At 37.9% G+C, this 26,621-nt stretch overlaps 1 protein-coding gene across 1 annotated transcript in view; it reads left to right on the top strand.

Annotated features, from left to right (window-relative positions):
• The window catches only part of ENPP3 (ectonucleotide pyrophosphatase/phosphodiesterase 3), a 102,028-nt gene extending 76,192 nt beyond the window's left edge, over positions 1-25,836 (top strand). The window contains exons 20-25 of the mRNA XM_056126366.1: positions 1,894-2,048; positions 12,435-12,567; positions 16,195-16,272; positions 17,933-18,065; positions 22,046-22,218; positions 25,682-25,836. Of these exons, the coding sequence (XP_055982341.1) occupies positions 1,894-2,048; positions 12,435-12,567; positions 16,195-16,272; positions 17,933-18,065; positions 22,046-22,218; positions 25,682-25,836 (827 nt within the window). The remainder of the gene's footprint in view (positions 1-1,893; positions 2,049-12,434; positions 12,568-16,194; positions 16,273-17,932; positions 18,066-22,045; positions 22,219-25,681) is intronic.
• Positions 25,837-26,621: the final 785 nt, after the last annotated feature.

The raw sequence follows: 26,621 nt of genomic DNA, 5'->3' as shown, positions 1-26,621 counted from the left end.
ATTTGGGCATAACAAAACAATATTGCCTTTGAGAAGTATCCAAATTAAACTGAAAGGCACTTTGGAGTGTAAAAATGTTATTGCTAACATGCATGAAGAAACATACAAAGGTAGCATTTCATGATTGTAATCTGGGTCAAATTATTTACCTTCTTGGTGTCTCATCTTTATTAGAGCAATGTTATTCACCTCTTGTAGTTAAGCTTCAATTAAACCACAGAAAGAATTTGGGACAATTCTGGCCTTGAAAATGCACCAATATTATTATTGCTTATTATATTTTAAGTGTTCTTGTGTTAAGCTCGCTACACCTATTTCATCATTTATCAAATGGAGATGTCTACTTTTTAGTTATTAAATGAGTTGACATATGTGTGCTCTGAGAATAGAACCTGGAATATAGTGAGAGTTCAGTAACTGCAGATTGGTTGTTTTAGTACTGCAATAATTTGCTGAATGTTATTCTGTGGCATAAAAGTTTTATAATCTTTTAAACCATTCACAAGTAGTCTTACAACTGCAGACAATTGAAAATTTGACTAATTTTGGCATAGTTTCTGATATCTTTTCTAAAGTAGTTCTTTGTTACAATGTGTATACTTTTGCATTTGAGCTCTTTTTATCTTCACTTGTTATGTGAATATTTTTTATTTATTTATTTATTGAATCGCTGTGGGAAAAATTACAAAGCTTTCAAGTTTAGGTCTCAGTCATGCAAATATCAATCACAATTCCCTTTACCAGAACTTATTTTTCACCACGAAGAACCCCAATAAACCCCTATCCCCCAACCCCCCCAATGTCTGTGGGGTAGATGAATTCTAGTTAGCACTCTGTCTACTTTGACTAGCTTCATTGTTTTGATAAAAGTTGCACCATTATTATTTAGACTTTACCCCCCCCCCCCGCCCCCAAACTCAGCCATGCTGAAAAAGCATTGTGGAATGATCTGCTTTCTACAGCTGGGTTCAAGAATTAAATGATGTTGCATGGCCACTATCGCGGCCGCGCGGTTTTGGATTTCTGCTATTTTATTTATTAACCCTGCAAGTATTTCTACTGAGAGTCAGATAATTAAGAGATTGGTCTCTGTGCTTCTGGGCCAAGGCCGTGTCGGAGAGCCGATCGTGTGGGGCAACTGGTGACCTCGGTCGGGCGTGAAGGATGGGCCGGAGTGCCCCCCCTCCCATGAGGTACCCATCGCGCGCCCCCCCTCCCATGAGGTACCCATCGCGCCCCACCCCCGGCTCAGACCTGCTCTCCAACAGGCTCCCATGCGGCCGCCATCTTTCTTTCCAGAGAGGAGAAGGCAGAAGGGAGCAACACCCTTTCCCCTCCGGGCAGGCAAGATGGCGCGGATTAATGCATAGTCTATTCGCTTTTCTGCTCCAAGCTGCTGGATTTCTGTATTAAGTCCTTGTGCTTCTGGGGCTGTGGCCGTGCCAGAGAGCCGCTCATGGTGTTATGTGAATTTTTAATTGCTTGACTAAATTTATCTAAGCCTTGGATTTGTAACCTGTGTTTTGATTGTTTTGATTTTGGTTTGGGGATACACTTGGCAGTGATCAGGGCTTACTGACTCTGCTCTCAGGTATCACTCCTGGGGAGCTCAGAGTACCACCATATGGGGTGCCAAGGATCAAATGTAGGTTGATCAGGTGCAATACAAGCACCCTGCCAGTCTATTACCTCCCCAGCCTTTAGGTTTTGTGATTTGTAATCATAGCTTTCAACCTCAGGCCATTGAAAGAGTCAAGAGATGTTAAATATATAAAATATTTACTAGAGTACCTGGCAAATGAACAACTCTCACAGACTGGTAGTTACCGTGCATAGAAACATTTGCTAATTTCACCAACATTTTAATTTTGTTTTATGTCATTTTTATTTTAGTAACAGCCACAGAGAAACTAAATTTGCCATTTGGAAGGCCCAGAGTTATGCAGAAAAACAAGGAACACTGTCTTCTTTATCACAGGGAATATATCAATGGTTATGGAAAAGCTTTTAAGATGCCCATGTGGACCTCATATACAGTTCCCAAACCCGTAAGTCTCTGTGTTTTTGATCTACATAGGTTGGTGGAAAAAAAAATCTGTAGTTCTTTAATATTCTAAAATTTGAATTTTAATTATCAGTAGAGAACTCAAAGGAAAATTACTGACCTTAGGCTTGTAAGTCAATGTTCCAGACATTCCTTAAAGAGATTTATAGGTGTTCTGTGAGCATAAAAGAGGAAAACTGTTCTTTTCTCTGAGAAATTAGGAAGTATTTACAGGTCAGTTATTCAACAAATATGACTGGTAGAAAAGAAGATTTCAAAAAAGATTCAAAGAGAAGTCTGGAGGCATTCTTAACTACTTATGAAGAATCTGGCATAGCAGCTAGAAGGGTGTCACATTTTTTAAATTATTTATCAAATAATTTGCCTCCTGCAATGTATTAGGATAGGCACCGTATGAATAAGGTGATGTTATAGAGCAAATGGCTAACCAAGGGGCTTCCAGTGCTTGAGAGATGGCAAGTAAGAACAGCGCACCAGCCACCAGCTGTCTTCACTACTACAGTTCTTGAAGCTCACAAGAGGTCAGCAGCAACCCCTTTTTAGGACCGGGATGCCCACAGCTCTTTTTCAGTAAAGCTGTTCCCACAAATTCCTGCAGACAACTGTCTAGTCAAGCTTCTTTCCTGCAGCTGCTTCTCCAGTAGATTTCTTGCTCTTCCAGGACCTGTGCTACTATACTTTACTATCCCTGCTCCTGTGTCTGATTGATCATGCCTGATATTTTATACAAGAGTGTAGCACTAATTAGTCTGAGTTGTTAAACAAAAACAGTCAGATTAGCAAGATAAAGACCATTCAGCTCACCCAGATGCTATATACATATATATGCATATAAAACTGAGCTCCAGGAAGAGAACAACACAGTCTCCTGCTTCCCGTGCCTGGCTGTCCTCACCTGGGCCCCTTGGAGGGGGGCAGGTTGAGCTTCCCACCCTGCCCCAAGCAGAGCCACCTCCGGCACCAGCCACAACCATGCTTAAGACCACTCTCCACATACTCTGACGAGCCTCATGCATGAAGGAACTGGCAGAGCAACCCAAGTGTGCAAGACTCGGGGCTGATATCTCCACGCCTGCTGGGATCGGGACTGGGCTTCCTCCACCCAGATCCCCCACCTTCCAGTAGCTAGGCGTTGTACCCACCAACTGCCCCTGTCGCAGTGTAATCCCATCAATAAGACAACCTCTTATTGTCTAGTTCTCACTCTTGGAGAACCTGGCAGGCTACGGTGAGTATCCTGTCTACATGGCAGAGTCTGGCAAGTTCCCCGGGGTGTATTCTATATGCCAAAACCCAGCAAAAATGATGGGTCTCATTTCCCTGACCCTGAAAGAGCCTCCAATGTGGCACTAGCTATAATCTCAGGGCTAGGACGAATGGAGAAGTTACTGGTGCCTGCTCGAGAAAACGGATGAACAATGGGATGACAGTGATACAGTGATACAGTGATACAGTGATGTATGTGTGTGTATATATATACAGCCCCCACCCCCTGCACGCCACACACCCCCTTCTTCACTTCTGTTGTTATAGTAATCCTTTCCAGAAGAATCAAAAGCTCAGATCAGACCTGCAAAGTACAGGTGTGAATTGTCAAAGGTCTCTCTAGCCTGAAGATAAAAATCCAAGGTTTGGGGGGAAGTTTGTGTGTGTGTGTGTGTGTGTGTGTGTGTGTGTGTGTGTGTGTGGTGGTGGTGGTAGTGGTGGACCAAACCCAGTGTGACTCCAGGGCCATTCCTGGTCTGTATTCAGAAGTTACTCCTTGTGGTGCTTGGAGGAATCGATGGTACCAGGGATCAAACCTAGTTGTTCACATGCAAGGCAAGCACCTACTGTCCATGTTTATTAATTATTAAGATAAATTAATCCCAACAATTATTCTAAACTTTCCAGCCTAAGAATTTAAGTTTTAAATCTCCCCTCTTCGCTATCTGGCAGACTACCTTTTTAATAAATGGCTCCCACAGGAAAGAAAATATTAGATTCCACTTTTTTCTATCTACAAAACAAAATTACTGATGAATTTATACCTAAAGTTGAACAGAAAGTTTCTATTTTCCCTTTTGCTTAATTTTATGACCTTAGAGAAGGATTTCTGAGGCCATGACAACAAAACTACAGAAAAATTGATTCATTCGTTACATTAACTTTAATGTGTGACAAAAAGACAAAGTTATGGGAGGGACAATATATTTACATTGCATGTAAGAAAGAAGCAATGAGTCTCCAGAATCGAAATTATGATCCAGTATAGCTAATAAAACAGTACCACTAAACAAGGGAATTACAAGCTTCTTGGTTAATAAATGGACGAATATTATGAGTCAAGCAATGAAATCTTATTAGCAACCAGAGAAATTTAAAGTAGTGTAAAAATCAAAGTCAGCCCCAAATCAGTCTGAACATTCCCTGAGACAAGGATGTTTTTATTTAGTGTATCCCTAGAACAATAAAGCTGCCAGAAAATGTTATTAAATACGTACACAAAATGAATTAATCCCAACAATTATTCTATGGATTTAAAGACAAAGAAGCACTTTGGACTAAAGGGATAAATACGTAATCAGGAAGCTTTCTTGCTGAGAAAATCTTAGTAATTTATATCTAAAGTCTGTGATGACAGGCTTCTATTAATTATTCTTGCTAAGAGTACAGATATGCCAACTTTTCTTTCTTTATTGGAACTGACTGGTTGTATCTGGATTATTTTCTCTTTTGATTCTAAATGAAAACTTGTAGAGAAAAATAAGTACATTTTCCCCAGTACTAATCAAAGCTTTTTGTGTTCAAAAAACCCAACTCAGCTCCTGACAATGGTTTAATTGTGGCTAGTAGTAGGAGAACTCTAATGTTGCTTCCCAGTGTGGGCAGATATTTCACCAACAACGACCTTAGTTTATATGTGTAGCACGTTGCGTATTCCTTTCTTAAAATGAATAATGTTGTTATTTATGATTTTTCTAATATTCTATGACATTTCAATATGAAGTTATTTAATCCACAAAATAACTTCTGTTTTGTTTTTGTTTCTGAGCAGGATAGTCTATACAAGGCCAATTTTTTGTATCATGGAGTCCAGGTACTGCTAGAAATTTGTGTGTAGTTAGGGGGAAAATTTATATTTTTGATACTTTCTCCTGCTGTCTCATATTCTTGAATTTACGTGAGCTTCAGAGGAAACCAAAAAAGCAGAGTAATTTTTAAGTGCTTGCAGGCTAGCTTAGTACAATTCTTTGTTGTTATTGTTTCAAAACTAGCTTCTTTGTTACCAAAGTTCTGCTTCTTTGTGATCCCACAGAACTACTTTGTGTATTTCTCCCTCCATGTGACAGGATGGAATTCTAGCAATTTTCTGCTTTCTAATTCAGAAATTACTCTTGTTAGTGTGTTGTGGTTCAGGAAAATTACATACAAGGATGTTTTGAGATTCGCATAAAAATATTGTAAATCAGCCCTGTGTTTGAAAAATCAGACTGTAAATAAGCACAGTTTAGAGCATGGACTTAATTGGCCTGTGCCTTTAAGTTTGGTGCAACTTTTGTTTTGCTGTGGTTTTGGTGGGTTTTCTAATTGTTGTTGTTATTATCTCAGAACAGTTCTAGGGAAGTAGTAGTGATTTTAAATGTCCTATAACAGCTTTTCAAAACCATTAAATTTGATCGGACTCCTTTTGGCTTTTGCTTCTGGGCTTGCTTAGCAAAAAGATGGTAACTTTTCTTTCAGTTTCTAGGTTGAAAAAACGAAAATGAGATTTATGGAAATAATTTAGCCTATATCTTAGAAGGTTAATAATGAAATAAAGTTTTTTAGAAAAAAAACTAGAATGTACTTTGGGTATTATTTTTTGTCTCTTTAGCTTTCAACGTATATATCGTATGTCATTGAATTTTGAAACAACTCTTTTTTTCTCCTAAACATTATTTGATATTATAAATTTTGACCCAACTATGTATTGTGAGCTTCTAAAAACTAGACGCACAAAGTTTGTGTATTGCAGGCATTGTTGTAAATGTAATAAATATCTTTTCAGGGGCTGAATCGATAGTACAGCGGGTAGGGCGTTTGCCTTGCATGTGGCTAACCTGGGTTCAATCCCTGGCATCCTGTATGGTCCCTCAAACATGGCCAGGATTAATTCCTTAATTCCTGTGTGCAGAGCCAGGAGCAATCCCTGAGCATCGCTGGGTGTGACCCAAAAAGCAGTTAAAAAAAAAAAGGAATACTTTTTTAGGAGACCTGAGAGATATACTTAGAGGCTGAATATTTAGTACAGCGGTACAGATAATACTTGCCTTGCATGCGGTCCATGCGGGTTCAGCCCCCCGGCATCCCATATGGTCCCCCAAACACTGCCATGAGTGATTCCTGATTGCAGAGACAGGAATAACCCAGGAGCAACATCGGGCATGATCCCCACGGTCACGGTCATGGTCCTCCCGTTGTTCATCTATTTGCTTGAGTGGGCCCAGTAAAGTCTCCATCATGAGACTTGTTGTTACTGTGTTTGGCATATTGAATACGTCATGGGGAGCTTGCCAGGCTTTGCTGTGCGGGTGAGCTACTCTCAGTAGCTTGCGGGCTCTCCGAGAGGGACGGAGGAATCGAACCCGGCTCGGCCAGGCCGTCTGCGCGCAAGGCAAATGCACTACCGCTGTGCTATTGGTGGTCCCCACAAAAATAAATAAATAAACGAAAGAAGAAGAAATACATTTTTTTTTACAGTTGTAGACTTACAAATTTTTGCGCTTGGGTTTCAATTATACAATGATCAAATACCCATCCCTCCACCAGTGCCCATTTTCCACCACCATGGATCCCAGTATCCCTCCCACACCCATCCCACCATCCCACCCTGCCTCAGTGGCAGGGCATTCCCTTTTGTTCTCTCTCTCCTTTTGGGTGTTGTGGTCTGCAAAAGAGGCATTGAGTGGCAATCGTGTTCAGTCCATAATCTACTTTCAACATGCACCTCCCCTCCTGAGAGGATCCTCCAAACACCCTTTATTTGGTGCTCCCTTCTCTATCTGAGCTGCCCTTTCCCCTAGAATGCCCGGCTGGCCTCTAAGCCATGGAGTAATCAATCCTCTTGGTACTGATCTCGGCTGTTCTTGGGCATTAATCTCCTATTTTGTTACTTTATATCCCCCAGAAAAATGCAAGAAATACTTTTTCTTTTAATGCACCCAGCAGGTATAGTGTTTTCTTACCTCACACACTTGAGACCCTTGGTTTGCCCTATGGCACTGAAAGATATTCTATTAAAAATAACTTTTCCCTGTAGGAAATAATATCACAACTAAGGAAATAACAAATTATAAATGTGTATTCACCAAAAGATAATCATCCAATATTTAAATATACTTTGTGTTTTATATCCAATCTTTAGTTAAGCAGTGTGCATTATTTCCCCAAAATAATTTTACTGTGCATTCAATTCTGTTTGGTTTCCATATCAGGCAAGAAATAAAAAAGAATCATACTTTTCTATCTGTGTTCATCACCTTTTTCTTGAAGAATTTTGAGGGCTAGGGAGATCAGAATTTATCTCACTGTCATTCTGCTTATTGTTTTCCTTAACTTTTATCCCTTGGCTTAAAAATCCTTGAAGGAAGTCTCGGGGGGAAAAAAAAGACCAAAAAAAATGGCAGGATTGACATAACGTGTGTGTGTGTGTGTGTGTGTGTGTGTGTGTGTGTGTGTGTGTATTGCAACAGTGGTTCACTCTGTTTTCTCTTAAGAGCTCAGGACTCAGAAATGTTGTGACTTGCGTTCCTTCCATCTCTGTAGAAGACTGCCTATTGGATAACATCTAACTTTTATAGTGGAAACTTCCTGCTGTGTTTCCTAGTCTTGATGATTTTAGGTTGAAATGTGTTTTCTTTTTCCTCACATTATGGAATCAGCATCTATGGCTGCCTATATGAATTGTGTATGTGTTCAAGTGCAATGTACTAGATGTGAAGTTTTATAATAGAAGGTAAAAAATATGCGGTAGAAATCAAGTCACAGCATCTTGGATGTCTATAGGGTTGTTTATCAAGAATATTCTTGTCTCCCCCATGTCATGGCATCTATATATGTCACTTTATGCCAAATGAAAAATCCTGGTTACTCAGATTTGTTTGCTATGCTATATTTTTTAATATGACATAAGACATGCTTTTAGCTTCCCAGTATCCCTTTCCAGAAGAGTGAAATAAATAGTGGGGAATACTCTACCAAATTTAACACAAATATCTTCATATTTCTTGGTTTATTTCTTTATTTTCATGGACAATAGCACTAGTAAATTTCCCTGAAAGAAAGGAAGATAAATCTTTGAGACCTTGTATATTTAAAATATTTTTGTATCTGTGGGATTAACTATTGAATTTTAGAATTTTGATGATTCTACTTTACAATTTTACTTATAGTTTTTCTTCAATACAATATAACATTAGATTTCCTGGACTGGGCCTCTAATGCTCTTAAATGTTCCCTATTTTCCATCTATTTTCTTTAACTCCACCTTTTTTTTTTGGAACTATCTGAAATGTCATTTTCTATGCCTTCTCAGAGATTCTATATCTGCTCATTTATTTAAAGTTCAAGAGGTCTTTGTAATACCTTTTCCTCTTTTTAGCACTTTCTACCCTTTCTTATGTTTGTCTCATATAACTGCATCACTCTAAGAAGTAAGGTTTCTTGATCTTTTTGTCTAGTATTGTCGCGTCCCATGCGGCCAACTTGAGCCTTGGCCGGAGTAAGGAAATGAGAGCTAACCAGGGCTAGGGACGACTGCATCCAATATGCGGCATACAGCAAGTTTATATAGTCTTATTTTAGCAATGACCAACAGGTTACATAAGCTTCATTAACAATATTACCCATGCTGAGCAAGCAACTTTATTTTTACCAATATTACTTGTTTTTTGGTTCCTTCTTTGTTTTTCGGTTCCTTATCTCAGCCCTGAGAAACAAGGAATGGAGATGTGGCCTTGGGTCTGGCCAAGGCGGATATGAGCCAATCCCCCCTTCAACCTCCTCTCAAATCCAGCTGCCAGAGCATGCTGGCCCTTCGGCTTTTCTCCTGAGGCAGGCTGCCAGAGTATGGTGGCCCTTCGACCCCCTTTCCAGGCTGGCCGCCAGAGCATGGTGAGCCTTCGGCCGCCTGTCAAGGTCTGCTGTCAGGAGACAGCTCGCCCTCACACCAAGTTTCTCCACACCCCTCCCTGTTTACAGGGACTGAGGCAGGGGGTGCATAGGCCCGTCCCCAACATAGTATCTTTTTGTTTTTCTTAATTCCTCTCCTGTCTCCCATCAGTTACCTGGTGTCCTTCTGTAAGCTCATATATTTAGGCAAGACACTAAGCCTCATTATGGGGCTGCCAGCTTAAAGACTTCACTGTAAGTTAATTAGAATAAAAAACCAACCAGTAATATTGGGGGCTCCCAGTTGAAAATATCTGGTTTCCCTTTCAGGTTACTTTTTTCCCAAAGTAAAGACAGTAGCAGGGTACCTGAGATAATATACATGATACTTAAGGGAATCCCCACAATTAGACTACAGACTTTCTTTGATGCCTTATCTTTAGTCTGGAAGACAATGTGATCAAAGAATCTACTCCCAACACACTTCCAGTCTTTAGTCTTATCTTCCCTTTGGTTGGCCTCTTTGGGGAGTAAAAGTTATTATTTTTTAAAATTCTACACACATTCCTTGTATTTAGGATTATTCAAATGCTTCTTTTGGGGGCTCTACATTAGGAATCAGCTTTAGTTTGCTTTCCCCAACCACAAACTAGTGTTTTCTTGTCAATTAACAGATTACTTTAGTACACCAATCTGTCAATCTTTTTGCTTTCCAGCTTCTGAAAAAAAGTTATCATTTGGATTGATAGCACAATGGATAGGGCGTTTGCCTTGCATGTGGCTGACCCAGGTTTGATTCCTCCAGAGAGCCTGGCAAGCTACCTACAGTATCCCGCCCACATGGCAGAGCCTGGGAAGCTCCCCATGGTGTATCCAATATGCCAAAAACAGTAACAATAAGTCTCACAATGGAGACGTTACTAGTGTCTGCTCGAGCAAATTGATAAACAACGGGAGGACAGTGGACAGTGCATCATTATTGTATTTTTAAATATTTTAATTTATTTTGGGGTAGGGTTGGACCATACCTGTAGTTGTCAGGATCTATTCTTTACTGTGCTCAGCAGTGTTCAGGGAGCATGTGGTGCTAGGAACTCAGATAAAGGTCTTGGCCATTGCAACAAGGTGAAAGTTTATTCTAGTACTATCTCTCCACCTACTTATTAGTAAAGGTAAAAGGTAAAGGCCCTCCCGTTGATCGTCGGTTTGCTCGAGCGGGCCCAGTAACGTCTCCATTGGAGACTTTGTTGTTACTGTGTTTGGCATATCGAATACTCTCGGTAGCTTGCTGGGCTCTCCGAGAGGGGCAGAGGAATCGAACTCGGGTCGGCCACATTGGCCGCTTGTAAGGCGAACGCCCTACCGCTGTGCTATCGCTCCAGCCCTCCACCTACTTATTAGTATCTTTAAATGAGATTTTAGAAGGGAGTAGAGAGAAATGTTCAATCAGGTTGTGAAGTCCCTTTAATTTTTGTATAATGCTTTCCAACTAGAGAATTAAGATCTTCTAAATTCCCCCAATTCATTTCCCCCAAATTCTTTTATCTTAATCTCCTACCTATCTTATAACTCACCAAAAACAAACAAAAAATCAAGTAGTGACACTGTGCTATAATTCCAGCCCCTTAATACATACATTTTAAATCCTATAACTGGAGCAATAGCACAGTGGTAGGGCGTTTGCCTTGTGCACGGCTCGACCTGGCCAAGCCAGGTTCGACTACTCTGCCCCTCTCGGAGAGCCCAGCAAGCTACCGAGAGTATCTCACCTGCACGGCAAAGCCTGGCAAGCTACCCATGACATATTCGATATGCCAAACACAGTAACCACAAGTCTCACAATAGAGACATTACTGGGCCCGCTCGAGCAAACCAATGAACAACGGGAGGACAGTGTTAAAAAACTGATATTTGCTTTCAATAGGAAAGTCATCCTAATATTGCATATTTAATGAATAAAACTGTAAGGCACATTTAACTTATAGGAAGTAGAATGGAGATGAATAAAAATTTAAAAAATGAAATGACTAGCTAAATATTTGCTAAGTCATGAAATAGTCCTGTACTAAGTTCCTTCTCTCGCGGGGAGTTCCTTTTCTTTTCTCTTCTACATTCTAATAAACTTTTCTTCTTTATAAAGAAAACATATTTTCTAGCTCAAGATTATGTGCTAATAAAAATGATATTATCTTAAATTAAATTTGACATCACACATATAGGATAAAATGAATAGATTATTGTATTTGGGAGCTCCGAGAGTTAGAACAGTGGACATGGTGTTTGCTTTGCATTTGACTGGCCCTGGTTACATCCCCAGCTCTATATATATTCCCCTGAGCACCCCAGGTGTGACCTCTGAGCACAGAGTAAGGAGTAAGTCCCGAGCACAGCCATGTACAGCCCAAAACTCCTGCTTTCAACCCCAAGTTATTGTAGCACTGTAGCATTGCCCTCTCGTTTTTAATCGATTTGCTCGAGCGAGCACCAGTAACCTCTCCATTGTGAGACTTGTTGTTACTGTGTTTGGCATATCGAATACGTCACGGGGAGCTTGCTAGACTTTGCCGTGCAGGCGAGATACTCTTGGTAGCTTGTTGGGTTCTCCGAGAGGGGCGGAGGGATCGAACCCGGATCTGCTGTGTGCAAGGCAAATGCCCTACCCACTGTGCTATCGCTCCAGCCCCAAGTTATTGTATTGTCTAAATATTTGTCAAAAATTCATAAAAATTCTCTTCTATATTTCATGATATATATATATAGCATAGCTCAACATTGTCTAAATCCCTAAATAAACCAGAGAGCTGTAACTGCTTTGAATTAGGTTGACTAGAAGTTCTTGCCCAACTGAATACTATCTTTAGATTATATTTCAGAAATAATTATATATTTTTTCCAATTATAATTTCTATCACTCTTTAAAAGCTGAGCTTCTGGAGAGAATGTTGGTTTTTTATGATAGCTCCCATTATTCCTCTGCTCTGACTTCAAGTTTAGGTTCTGCAAATATTCGTTGCCAAGGTGTATTTGATTTGCCCTCTTGGTGTCCCTCACCAGAAAGGAACTGCAGAAGAAAACATCACCGAAGACATCCACTTCCACTGCTTGCGTAGCCCTGATTCACTAAGAAAATAGGAAAAGGTTAAATGAAAAACAGTGTAGGGAAGTTACCAGCCATATAAGGTCATGGGTAAGCCACAACTGTGGGCGTAATTTTTTCTCTTTTTTTCTCTTTCTACAGGGAGACACATCGCCTCTTCCTCCCACTGTCCTAGACTGTCTGCGGGCTGATGTCAGGGTTGCTCCTTCTGAGAGCCAAAAATGTTCCTTCTATTTAAACAAGAATATCACCCACGGCTTCCTCTATCCTCCTGGTGAGTATAACTCTTTTTTAGAGCAGTGTCTTGGAAAGCCCTCATCAGCTGCATATGGGCATGTGTCTTAGACATATATTCTCAGCTGAACCTGCCTGCAGAACTGAGCTAGTTGTCCAAGAGGCGCCCAGTGGTTATAAACTGACCAGATGCAGTGCAAACGCTGTGATAGACACTAATAAATTTTCCAATGGGAACGACACATCAACTCTAATCTGTCCCAGATGTTTAGAGAGTTCAGCAGGTTTAAGTTTAATTTTAAAAGATTCCTTCAGGAAGGTCACAAGTAGCTGAAAAAACCCATATGTTTCTGTATATTTCATAATATATATATAAATATTTATTTTTTAAGGCTGTAGCCCAAACTAAAGCCTGCATGAAGAAATGAGGGATGAAACTGACCTTGTGACAAGAAATCTGGCTGCAATTTCTGCCCCTCAACTTGGGCCTTTTGTCTTGTATTTTAAAATTGTGGATTAGGAAACTACATAGGCTTTACATTTTTTGGTTTTGATTTTAGAAAGCTCCTCTCTTGGGAGATGTAAAAGTGACTGTGATTTTTCTCAAACTCACATCTCCTTCCTGTGTACCAGGAAATGTCATTTCATTATCTCCCCCATGAGATTTTCGATAATTTTAACTTCTGGGAAGGAGTTGATTCCTGATATTTGGTTTTTGTCTTTCTGGAAACCATGACAGAAGAGGTCAGTTTGGACATTTGTAGTTAAAGATTCTGAGTTATAGTGGAGGAAAGGACTTACCGAGTTAGAGTGATGCCTCAATTTAAAATTCCCAACTAAGTAAGAATGAATGAACTTACATCTTAATAGGACTATCAAATTTGTGTAAATTTTAAGATAAACTTTAAATAATTATACTATATTATGAAAATATTTTATTATACTATTTTGTAAACTTTAGGATAAATTCCAAATAGCTATACTGTTTTATTTTTTTATTGGCTTATAAGATTGTACTTTTTAATATTAATTGTCATATAAATTATCATATTGATTGTTATCTAGAGCGATAGCACAGCGGTAGGGCGTTTGCCTTGCACACAGGCAACATGGCCGACCCGAGTTCGATTCCTCCGCCCCTCAAGCTATCGAGAGTATCTCGCCCACACGGCAGAGCCTGGCAAGCCACCCGTGATGTATTCGGTATGCCAAACACAGTAACAACAAAATCTCCAATGGAGATGTTACTGGGCCCGCTCGAGCAAATCGATGAACAACGGGAGGGCCTTTACCTTTGCCTTATTGATTGTTATATAAATGTTTGCATCAACAAAGGAATGAAGTAACTATTTTGTCTTAAGATGTTAGAGATAAAATGAAATTCCATATTAACACTGCACCATAAATTGTGTAGTTTATTGGACAGGAGAGATAATACAGAGGGTAGCATGTTTGCCTAGCATGCAACTTGAGTTCATTCAGGTTTGATCTTCTGAATCCCATATGGCCCCCAAGCCTGCCATGAGCAATTTCTACATCTAATGGTATAACCCCTCACCCCTCCAAAAAGAAAATTAAATTGTATGGATTATAATCTCCATCATAAATTGAATTCTTTCTTAAGGGAAGTAATATTTTTCTTGCCTTAAACCAATAGCAAATGGCTTCCTTTGCCTTTTGGTGTCCACCCGATTGGTCTTTCACTTAAGTGTAGTTTAATAGAAAAAGTAGTATAATAAACACATACATGCAATTTTCTACGATATTGCTTTATTAGAAATAATATTTGAATAAAAATTTTCAAGTAGCATTGCATTATAACTAGTTTCAGATGTGCAATAGTATGTAGGATCTATCATAGCTACATCAAGTACCACCAAAAGTTCATTCAGTCCTTGACCATACCAGAACTTTGATAAATTTTACCCAATTGACCCAGTTACTTCCCTTTCCCTTTTGGTAACAACTAAATTGGTTTTGGAATCTAAACATTTGCTTAGTCTATTTAGTTTACTCATTTTTGTTGTTCTTTTACATACTACAACTTTGTGGTATGTAAAATTATAAAGTGTATATATAACTTCATTTGCATTCTTTCCCTAAACATAAAACACTCTGTCATTTATGTTGTTGCAAATTTCAGGCCTTTATCTTTTTCATGATTGATTCATATTCCATTAGTTTATACTCTCATTTTATTACTTTAGTTTGCTTTTGATCCTGGGCTATTATAAATAATGCTGGTTTATAGTTTTTATAATCCCTATAATATTGCCCTGAAAGAACTGATATGAAACAAATGAAACAAAGGGAGATGTAACACTTTGTCCACTTTGTCTGAGGTCCAGCTGGTGAAAAATTGGGCTGAAGTTACTTATTCGTAGTCTGGTTCCACAGCTCACACTCCTTGCAGTCACTCTTCCAGACATCCCCAAGCCTTCAGAATTGATCATTTGTGTTGCCAGTAGTCTTCATGAAATTAAAACCTACTATCTTAGGAAAAATTTTATTTTGAGAGTTATTGTATTAATTTATTCTGCAAGTTATTTATCTGTGGGGGATCACACCCAGTGCTGTCCAGGGTTTACTTCTGGATCTGTGTTCAGGGATTACTTCTAACAGGGCTTGGGGGACTACTTGTGGTACTGGGGATCTAACCCAGGTTGGGTGCATAGAAGACAAGTGCTCTGACCACTGTACTAACCATCATCCCCTGAAAATTATTTTTAATAGCATTATTATTATTTTCACATTCAATTGCAATGCATTTGTGTCTGTATTATATTTGATTCCTATGCTTCTATAACAACGACCATATATTTGATATCTTAAAAAAAAACAGAAATGTATTTTCTCATAGTTCTGGAGTCTGGAGTCTGCAATCACTTTATGTTTCTCCTTTCCATATTGAATATAAGAATATATTGTTGAATATTGAATATAGGAATATATTATGTTACTTCTTTCTATATTGAATATAGGAATATATTGAATAAAGGAGGACCATGTTCCTCTTTTCTATATTGTTTGTTTGTTTTGGCTATACCCAGTATTGCAGAGAGTTTACTCCTGGTTCAGTACTTGGGGGATTATTCAGGAGGTATTCAATTAATAATATATTCCTAGAACTCAAACTGGCCTTTTGCATGCAAAGCAAGTGCACTAACATTTTGGGTTTTTCTTCTGGAGGTGGAGTGGGGAAAAGGCAGGGGGAGGCACACTGCAAGTGCTAAGGACTTATTCTTGGCTCTGCTCAGAGATCACTCCTGGCTCAGAAGGACCATATTGGACCTGTGGATAAGACCTGGACTGACTGCATGCAAGACAAGAATCCTACATGCTATAATGTCATTCCAGCCCAACAATTTGACTCTGTTGTAGTTAGTTTGGGAGCCACTCATTGTCAAACACATGTTACATCAAGCTCTAGGCTCAGGTATTGCTCCTAGTGGTGTTGGGAGAACATATAGTGCTGGGGACAGAACCCAGGGTAACCCATAGCTGGGAAAGCAAGATCTCAGCTTTTCTCGCTATTGTTCAGCCAACTGCTTGATATTTAATAAATTTATATTATTAATTAATAGTTATAAATCTACTACATGGTATGTCACAATTTTGTCACATTTTCTCTCATAGTGAGATTTAATAAAATGAATTTGTTTTACAGGAAACAATAGAACTAATGAAAGTCAATATGATGGCTTAATTACAAGTAACTTTGTCCCTATGTATGGGGAATTCAAAAGTAAGTATATACTTATACTATTTAAGAATATCTATGAGATTTTCTGAATGTACAGATTAATCACATCTTGTTGCATTTAGATTTTGTTCTAAGAGTTATTTTCTTCTAATATTTTATATACAAGTACAGTAAGAAACTCTAATACTGTTTTTATTTTTTACTTCAAATGTCTTATTTACTGGAAATTTGCTAATTTATTTTTAACCCTAAGCCCAGGTCATTCCTGGAGGGCTAGGGGGACCATATGTGGTGTGGAGGATTTAACTGTAAAAAGCTACAAATAAAACTAATTTCAGGATTTCCACTATATCAACAACAAAAAAACTGTTACAAATTTAGTCATTTTTGTCCCCCCCTTTTTAAAAATTATATTTATTAAATCACTATGAGAGCAGTTACTAACCTTTCGGGTTTTAAGTCTCAGTCATACAATGAAACACTCGTCCCTTCACCAGTGCCCATTTTCCACCACCAAAAACCCCAGTATATCCCTATCCCATATCCTCTCCCAACCTGTTGGGCAGATGATTTTCACATTACTCTCTCTCTATTTTTGATTACCTTCAATATGTTGACACCAGACCCACCATAATTATTTGGGATTTTACCCCAACACTCACATCTGCCGAAAAGGCAACAGTAGACAATTTGTTTTCTATTGCTGGTTATGAATAACATATGATGTTGTGAGGTCACACTAGTGTCCGCATGATTTTGAAATTCTGAAATTTTAACAATTAAATCTGGAGGGATTTCTGCTGAAACCTGCTGTGGGTTTTCAGATTTGTTCCGGAGTCTCTGGGATCATGGCCATTAAGCAGCTTGATCAGGAGCCAGAGAGGCCCTCTGTGGGCAGCGACTTGGGGGTCTCGTTGGGGCAGAGAGGAAAGGGCCAGCTCCACTCCCATCTCATGAGGCCCCACATGTTTCGTCCCTGTGGGCCCAAACCTGACTGTCCAATGGCCTCTGGAGGATGGCGGCCACTGAGTCACCAGGGGAACAGGCCGAGGCATGAAATCTATTATCACCTGGGGTGGCCCGGTGCCGGTAACCTACTGCGGGGACTGGAAGCATTTCTGCCAAAAGCTGCTGGGTTCCGAGATTTGTTTCTGAGTCTCTGGGATCATAGCCATTAAGCAGCTTTATCAGGAGCCAGAGAGGCTGTTCATGGGTGGCGACTCAGGGTCTTGTTAGGGCAGGGAGGAAAGGACTGGATCCACCCCCATCCCGTGAGGCCCATGTGTCTCATCACTGAGGGCCCAAACCTGACTGCCCAATGGCCTCTGGAGGATGGTGGCTACCGAGCCGCCTAAGGGGAGCAGGCGGAGGGATAGCACCCTTTCCCCCCTGGGGTGGCCCAGTGACAGTAATCTACTGTGGTGTCTGGACACATTTCTGCCAAAAGCTGCTGGGTTTTGATATTTATTTCTGAGTCTTTGGGATTATGGCAATTACGCAGCTTGATCAGGAGCCCAAGAATTTAGCCCTTATTTAATTAATTTATTTTATGTGTATGAACTCCTTTGTAGAATTTTCCAGTTATCACCTGAAATTATTGAAGCTGAATTTAAAGTGATTTAAATGTTCCTGTATATGATAGACAATATTTCTATATTTAATAAAGGTAAATATATTTAACACTTTGTTCTTTTATTTTCAGAAATATGGGATTACTTCCACAGTGTTCTACTTGTAAGACATGCGATGGAAAGAAATGGAGTTAATGTGGTTAGTGGACCAGTGTTTGATTATAATTATGATGGTCTTTTTGATGCTCCAGATCAAATTAAAGAGTAAGTAATTTGTAACCAAATGGATAGTTTGATTTAATAATAGGGTATTTGAAGTGTAAACCTCAATGTTTTAAAGAAAATCTATAGGTTATTTTTCTGGAGGTTCACCAAATCTGGTGGTGCTCAAGGTTTATTCATGGCTCTGAGCTCAAAGATTATTCCTGGAGGGCTTGGAGGACCATATGTGGTGTGGGGGATTGAACGCACGTGGACAGCATGCAAGGCAAACACCCTATTCACGGTACTATCACTCTGATCCCCTAAAAGCTAAGTTTTATAAATTTTGCATAGCATTCTTATAACAAGATACGGTCAGTAATTTTCAAATAGGTTTTCTTAGTAAGTAAATAGAGATGCATATGGAAAACATTTTAAGTAATTGACAAAGAGAATGTATCCTAGAAAAGTTGAGCAAAAATTTTATTTGAAAAATTCTAAACTAATATACAAAGGAAACGAATAATTTTGTAAAGGGTAGTGATACAAGAGAACTTTGTACTGTCAATAAATAAAGAATTCCAAGATAAATTTTTTTAAAAAGCAGGACCAGAGAAATAGTACAGGGGTATATGGCACTTGCCTTACACTTGGCCACCCTCAGGTTCAATCCCTAGTACCACATGTGGTTCTCAGAGTCCCACCAGGAATGATCTCTGAGCACAGTCAGAGGTAAGCCCTGAGCACAGTTGGGTATGGCCCCAAAACAAACAAAAAAATCAAGTGGTGACAATTCATAATATTGTTAAGCAGTGAATGATTTATATAATTCTTTCCCAGGAAGGTGTATAGGGTTCATGCAGGTAACTAGTTCTACTAAACTGTACATATTGTACTAAATTTAGTCATAACAGGTGGCTAAGAATAACTATTTATTTTCCTATTTATTTATTTAATTCTTGTCCACACCCAGGGGTACTCAGTGTTTACTCCTAGCTCTGAATTCAGGGATTACTCCTGGTGAGGCTCAGGGGATCATATGTGTTACTGGGGATCAAACTAAGGTTGACTGCATGCATGGCAAGTATCCTACCTGCTGTACTATCTCCCCAGCTTCTAAGAATAACCTGTAAGGGGCAAGAGATAGTACAGAGGTTAAGGCACTTGCCTTGTATTCAGCCAATGGTCAGTTCAATCTCTGTTACCACATATGGTACCCATTATTCCAACAGGAGTGGTACCTGAGCACAGAGCCAGGAGTAAGCCCTGAGCAACACCAGGTGTATCCCTCACCAAACCTAAATAAATAAACATTTAAATACAAATTATTCTTTTTATTAAGAACAAAACAGTAAAAATGTTTCTTGTAATAATCTCCTTCCTCCAGTTTGTAGTTAAGAGCATTTTAGAGAAAGATGTAACTTTTTTTTATTAAAACTCACAAAGTACCAAATTAATGAATTATACCGTGTAAGCCAGGTTTATATCAGGCAATATTTTCTTTTTTAATTTAATTTTTATAAAGTTGTTCACAATAACTTATTACATTTAATATTACACCAATCCCACCACCGTATTTCAAACGTGTCCACCCTAACCCCCAAGCCCTTTCCTCAAAGCAGGACCCAAATAATTCATTTTTTATTGCTTGTTATGAATAATCCGCTAAAATTAATCAAAAAAATCTTCCTTAGAGGAAAGAATGTAATCTCTTCTACAAGGGCTTAATGGCTCCAGGGTGAAATACAACAATCTTTATTCCTCTGCCCCTATCTGAGAGCCCTGAAAGCTATGTAGAATATCTTGCCCACATGGCAAAGCCTGGCAAGCTACCTGTGATGTATTTGATATGCCAAAACTGGTAACAAAAAGTCTCACAATTTGTTGTGAGATGTTACTGGTGCCTGCTGAGGCAAATCAATTAATAGTGGAAGGACAGTGATATATATATATATATATATATATATATATATATATATATAATTTTTTCCCCCGAGATTGATTGCCTTCTGCTTTAAATCCCATCAAGTGTGGTGTGCTACTCTCGATACATCAGTGGTGTAGAGTATTAGATGTTGCTCCAGGAATTCTAAGGTTTTAAATACAGTTATACAGCTGAGGTTAATTGAATTAATGTTTTTTTTAACTGGATGGTGACTTTGGGTTCCGGAAGCATGTCTGCACCCTGTTGCTCTGTGTTGTTCTCTTCTGAGAGATTTATTTGTGAGTCTCTGGATCATGGCTGTTGATGAGCTAATATGGTGCTAGAGGCAGTTCCTGGGCATAACTGCCAGGCTACTGGAAGCACGGGAGATGGGGGGAGGTCACCCATTCCAAACTGTGTGAATATATCAGGCAATACTTTTTACAGGCACCTTCTGGTATGGCTATTAAGCATGTGGTCTTTCCATTGTATTGACTTTTAGTGTTTATTGTGTTTGTCTTTCACTTTTTAATAGTTCTAATAAACACCATCATAACACTTTTCTACATGCCACATACAGTTTTGTACTTACTTCTAGTTTATTTAATTTAAAAAAATCCCTGTATTAGATGCCATAAGTCTCCATTAAGAAGTGAAACCCAGGCCCAGAGATAATAAATAACTTATCCTATTTCACAGCTAATGGGTGGGAAAGCCAGAATAAAAATCTATTTTGGCTCTCCAGACTCATATAATAATTCATGGTGTCCCCCGCAGTGCCTTTGATCAAACCCCAAGCCTCATAAACATAGAAAGTATATATTATTCCACTGAACCACATCCCAAATCTTCATATAGAAATTCTAAATCATGCTAATGCTTTACCACTATACCAGATGATAATTCTTTTAGCAGGCTCATAATAGTAACTTATCTTAATATTGAGCTAAACTCATTTTAGTTTCATGTTTCTTACCTAAAACTAAAGAACAGTGATATCAGCTGTGTGAGTTAACCTCCAAGGCTACATTAAGTATTTGCTAGCCCAGAATCATAACCATGTAAAGGCTGAAGAAACTTAGTAACTCACAATAATAGAGGATTAAAATAGATCCAGTGAAAGTGCACAAATAGAGGTATAACTCCATTTTCTCCTCTATTAGCAAAATGTTGCTCTAAAGTATAAAATCAACAAAACAAAGAGCCTGTAAAATATTTCTGTGATAAGAGCAAATGCCTTATTTGTACAAAACTCTGGGTTCAATCTGTGGAACCCTACCCCCATAAAAAATTAAGTTGGGAAATCCACCAGAACCCAACCACTGCCATGCTCATGGACACTCTTCACAGGCTTGGATGAGCCTCACCCAAGAGGGAACCTGAAGAAAAGCCCAGGTATGCAGGACCCATGACTGAAATCTCCAAGCTCGCTCAGAGCTGGACTGGGAATTCTCCCCCCAGCTCCCTAATTTACCAGTAGCTTGGCAGTCACACCGACAAACTGCCCCTGGAGCCATATAATCTCATCAATGGCCAAGATCCAGAGACTCAAATAAAGCTCCTGGAAGAGAGCTATAAATATCGGCTTTATTCATGAGTTAATCTGCTCTATAATCATATTCTAAATTTTAGAATCCCTGGAGCGACCTCTCATACTCTACCCCACTGATGTATCAAGTGTAACACATATGGTTTAATGTGCATGTTTGTAATCTCTTATACAAGGGCTTAATGGCTCCAGAATGAAATACAACAATATTCACACACTTTCCTCTTACAGTGGTGGGAAGGTGCACTGGTGGTAGGATTGGTGTTTGAACATAAAATGTAATGAATTATTGTGAACAGCTTTATAAAAATAAAATAAAACTTTTTAAAAAATTTAGTCAAACTAATATTTACAGGGGATAAAATATTATGCTCTGATTTTCCTTATATTTTATTGGTATCTTCACATGATACTGAAATGATGACAATAGATTTTCTAGAAATATCTACATGAAATGTTTTGCTTTTCTATTGACATTTGTTTACCTTGGTACTTCTTTAAAATACTTAAATGTACTCATAATTTTTAAAAATGTATAATAATATCAGTTCCTTTACATTATATTATTAGACATGTTCCTGACACTGATGTTCCTATCCCAACACATTACTTTATTGTGCTGACAAGCTGTAAAAATGCAAGCCATACCCCTGATGCCTGCCCTGGGAATTTGGATGTTGTCTCCTATGTCATTCCTCACGAGCCCACCAACGTAGAAAGCTGTCCTGTGAGTATGCCTTGGTGTCCCTAGGAGTGAGAGAATCATCAGTCATAGCTCATCTGGGCTTTAATGGAAATGACTTTAACTACCGCATATTTTATTACATATTTTTAGGGTCTAGTTGCATTAAAAACTGATTTTATTTTAAAATTCTACCTACTCTATTGACCTCTATATAATTATGATCAATTTAAACACACATACCTATATGAAAATATGCTTATAAATGCACATCTTATGTATAAATTACTTATATTCATTTTATTTACATTGACTAATGAAGAAAAAATTTTTATTAATCTTGTTATTCTGTACATAGTTTTAGGTTCTATTACAAAGCCAGTACTGAAATGTATATATGAATAAAGAATTCCATCAACTTGAAATTAGTTAGTGAAAATCCCAATCGTTTAATATCATGTATTAAATCATCTTACAATCCTTTTGGATCAAGGCAAGCTATATGTAAACAGTTACTTCAATTCATATAGGAATTCTTTAAAGGAAAATATTTTTTCTTATTTTTGTAAATAAATCATTGAGCTTCACTGATCATTCAGCAAATTTATAGAGCATCTATTAAGTACTCAGTATTGTGATAAAAAATTATATGCAATAAAGCACAGCGGGAAAGGTGTTTGCCTTGCATGCAGCTGATGTGACCGACCCTGGTTTGATTCCCCTGCCCCTCTCTGAGAACCCAGCAAGCTACCAAGAGTATCTCGCCTTCACGGCAAAGCCTAGCAAGCTCCTCGTGACATATTCAATATGCCAAAAACAGTAACAAGTCTCACAATTTGCAGTAAGATGTTACTGGTGCTCGGTCAAGCAAAAAGATGAACAATGGGAGGACAGTGCTACAGTGCTATACTCTGCCCCAAAGAGTTTATATACAACTTTTTATATGTTCATTAAAATAGAAATAGAATCTAGACACATTATGTCTAAGTCAATTATAGAAGTATTAATTTTATTATATATTATGATATAGGATGGGCTATATTCAATGGTGTGGGGGACTGCTCTGGCTTTGTGTCTAGGGTTACCCCTCAGTGGTGTCAGGGCACCATGTGATACTGGGGATCAAACCTGTACCTTCTATACACAGAGAAGGTGTTCAGCCCGTTGAGCTAATGATTGAATTTAAAGATTTGAAATTAACGAATATATGAGAAGCAATAAAGAACAGTGTTTAAACACCCGGGTTCCAGAGTTAAGCAGTTGGTTCAGTTATTGGCTTGGCTTCTTAAGGTTATAATGACTTAATGTCACTTTCATCAGCTGTCTGAAAAATAACCTCTTCTAACACAGTTGTGAGCATTAAATGAAATATTTTGTATTGAAGAATTGTAAGAATTTTCACTAAATAGTAAGCATATAATCATTAAATAAAGAATCACAGTTGGGGCTGGAGAGATAGTACACTTGAGAGGACATGTGCCTTGCATAGGCTGACCCAGCTTACATCCCTGGCACCCCAGATGCTCCTCCCCGCCTCCAGCACTACCAGGAGTGATTTCTGAGTACAGAGCTTGCAGTAACCTCTGAGCATCACCACATGTGGCACAAAAGGAAACCAACAAAATTGTCACAGCCACAACTTATGACAGAATTTCATTATAAAGTCACTACAAAGTAAGATTGCATGCAGTTAAAATTCTCCATAATAAAGTCATTAAAAGAGTACAGAATATTTGCAAGCTACTTCTCAACCCAAATTAGCCAACATTTCCTTTTCCACCAGCAGCAGAGTAGGAAATGTGCCATTAGTATCTAATTAAATAATTGACTTGTTTTAATAACTGATGTTGTATGAAAGACATTAAAATATTTAATTACTAAGGGTGGGTAGTTGCATTCACAATTACAGGTTTGAGGTAACTGGCATCAGTTGTAGAAATATTAGATTCACAATTCCAATTCACACTTGATCCTGTGAACTAGATTCATACTTATTTTCTGCATTTCCTTCTTCTTTCCATTTTCCCCCCACTTCGCCCTCTTTCTTTGTTCCCTCATCTTTGATTAATTAAATAACAATGAGATTAATGAGAATATTTCCACAACTCCAATGGAGTATTCTCATTGTGAACGTCTCTTTAGATCCTGGAAAAGAGGGTTTGGAATGGGAAGAAATTAGATTGATAGATACAGATTTGGAATGAAATCAAGGGGTGAAATAAAAATAACAAACGGAAATAAAGTGGAAAGAAAAGATCCAGAGGTCAAATGGGAAAATATCAATCATTGTTGGATGAAGAAAAATTAGTCAGTTGAGATGCAAGAAAGAGGTATAGTGAAGCAAGTAAACAATTAGCACAATGGAAAGCAAAAGGAGGAACTTTCAGAAGAACACAGGAGTTTTAAAAAAATGTATTCAATTAAGTCATCTTTGAACGAAGCTGTTTCATTAGTATAGCCAGATTGCAATTGTTAAGGAAGTGATTAAGGAAGAGAAATAAACTCTGTAGCTTCAAAAAGCTGAGTTGTATTTCAATGTATGTGATAATGTTTTAAATAGTCCAGCTACTTATACATGTATTCTGTGTCTTTGTATTTATACATATGAAAAACCTATCTGTATAAATCAAAGGCATTTCTCAGTGGTATGCAAGGATTTACTTAGAGCATTGATCTTCTTGCTTCTGTAGAGATTTCTTTTTCCCAGTAAATGTATGTCAGTTAAATGTAAAACATCCAATCACTATAGAGATGATAAAAATATGGTGCTATACTTAGAAAAACATAACAAAGCACAGCTATAAGAAAATGAGTTAAATATAGATGTATTACTATATATGAATTATAAACTAAATTATAGATTATAGATCAACTATAGTACCAAACAAAATATTATTAAAGTATAATACTCATAATATAGATACATTATAGTACTGAATAAATATAATTATATAGTATCATGTATAAGATGATTTTTATAATTTGTAAATTACAAATGCTATATATTATAAAGCTTTCAGTAGCACTGTAGCACTGTCCACCAGTTGTTCATTGATTTGCTCAAGTGGGCCCAGTAACATCTCCATTGTGAGACTTGTTGTTACTGTGTTTGGCATATTGGATACATCATGGGGAGGTTGCCAGGCTTTGCCATGTGGGAGAGATATCCTCTGTAACTTGCCGGGTTCTCCAAGAGGGGCAGAGGAATCAAACCTGGGTCGGCCCAGTCGGCAGCATGTAAGGCAAACATCCTACCCGCTGTGCTATCGCTCTTAAAATACTGACTTATTCACACTTCTGTAATCATTATTTTCAGTGAAGAAAGAAACTGTGTTTGCTATAGCACTTACAGAATTTCTTTTTACTTTAATAAGCACAAAATGTATCTACAAAATTAATATTTAAGGCAATAAAAATAATAAAGAAAAAGACAACTTCTAAATAATGAAAGATCTTTCTGTTCATGAAAAAGTATACCCTGTAGACAACACTGTTTTCTTTTCTACAGGAATTTAGCTCAGGAGATGTTTGGATTGAGGAAAGATTGAAAACTCATGTTACCAGGGTTCGTGATGTGGAACTTCTTACTGGACTTAACTTTTATCAGGATAAAAAACAGCCTGTCTCTGAAATTTTGCAACTAAAGACATATTTACCCGTATTTGAAACTGTTTTTTAACTTTATATAGAAAACAATTTTGGAAAAATATTAAAATAATTGTTGGAAAATCATAAAATGAAGTTTTCTGTTTTTTCCTTAATTCCTCTAAAAGTTGTGTTGCCTAATATTCATTATTCTCTTTTTAGTTTCTATAAGCATAAATCTTTTAAAGTTAGTTTTTTGACTATATTTTCTGCCTCACATTAACTAAACAGAAGGAAAAACAAGGAGGAATAAGTTACACAAATTTTATGGGGGGGAATTTTACATTTGACAAATAGGAAAGTTTTATTCATATGCTCATTAACTTTTTTCAGTAATTTCACTTATAAAGCTGTAATAATCAATATTCTTTCATAAATGCATGAACATGTCACTCTTTACAAAGACCTGAATATATGAGAAGCAACATGAAAGTCTGATTGAATAATTTATGAATTTTTTAAACTATGAAATATTCCAATAAAGAATCCTCACTATATATTTAATGTATAGGTATTATTAAATGAAGATCAAATAGCAGAATAGCATAGATAGTATGATATCAAATTTAGGGATCAGCAAACTTTTTCTATTGTAGATCAGACAGTACTAAGCTCCCACTGCTCCAAAAGAATTAGACAAAATTTTTCAGGCCATATATAGTTTCAGTTGCAACTGCTTGACTCTACCCACATCAAGAAGTGATCAAGACAATAAGTAAAAAGAAATTGAATTACTGTGTTCCAATAAAATTTTATTTATAAAATGAGATAAGAGCTGGATTGGGCCCAAAGGCCAAACTATTAGTACTAGTTTAATAA

This window comes from Sorex fumeus, unplaced genomic scaffold (assembly GCF_029834395.1).
Source record: "Sorex fumeus unplaced genomic scaffold, SorFum_2.1 ptg000061l, whole genome shotgun sequence".
In the NCBI taxonomy this organism is placed as follows: Eukaryota; Metazoa; Chordata; class Mammalia; order Eulipotyphla; family Soricidae; genus Sorex; species Sorex fumeus.
The sequence above is the reverse complement of the archived record's forward strand: the minus strand, read 5'-3'. Positions and strand labels throughout refer to the sequence as shown.